The following is a 458-nucleotide window of genomic DNA, read 5'->3' on the forward strand; positions in this document are numbered from 1 at the left end:
TATTTTACAGTTAAAATAAATGTTTATCAAATAAAGTCTAATGTTACAACTAATCCTGGATCCTTTAATAAAACCTCTGCAGCTCTGCGACGGTCAGACGTCACAGAAGAATCATTACGTTTCTCCTCCTCTGTCTGCAGATTCAACGTTAACAGAAGGATCTGTGTGGTGGGTTTCGGTCTGTACGGATCCATACACGGACCCACAGATTATCAGGTCAACATCCAGGTAACAGCTGTTCAGATTATCTGGGATTATTACAAACCTGTGGAGGACTGGGTTAAAATAAAAACTCATCAGATAGAGCTGCAGCTAACGATTATTTTATTATCGATTAATCTATCGATTATTCTGACGATTTATTGGATATTAAAAAACTAGTCATGTTCTGCAGTAATTATGAAGCTTATTTTATGAGAAATACACTTATTTAATATTGTGAAAGAGTAATCTACACC

General features: G+C 35.6%; 1 protein-coding gene across 2 annotated transcripts in view; it reads left to right on the forward strand.

Annotated features, from left to right (window-relative positions):
• Window positions 1-458, forward strand: part of LOC106532078 (BTB/POZ domain-containing protein 1) — an 8,632-nt gene that overhangs the window by 5,077 nt on the left and 3,097 nt on the right. For both annotated transcript variants that reach the window (XM_014028069.1, XM_014028070.1), the window contains exon 6: window positions 141-228. In XM_014028069.1, the coding sequence (XP_013883523.1) occupies window positions 141-228 (88 nt within the window). The remainder of the gene's footprint in view (window positions 1-140; window positions 229-458) is intronic.

This window comes from Austrofundulus limnaeus, unplaced genomic scaffold (assembly GCF_001266775.1).
Source record: "Austrofundulus limnaeus strain Quisiro unplaced genomic scaffold, Austrofundulus_limnaeus-1.0 Scaffold716, whole genome shotgun sequence".
Classification (NCBI taxonomy): domain Eukaryota; kingdom Metazoa; phylum Chordata; class Actinopteri; order Cyprinodontiformes; family Rivulidae; genus Austrofundulus; species Austrofundulus limnaeus.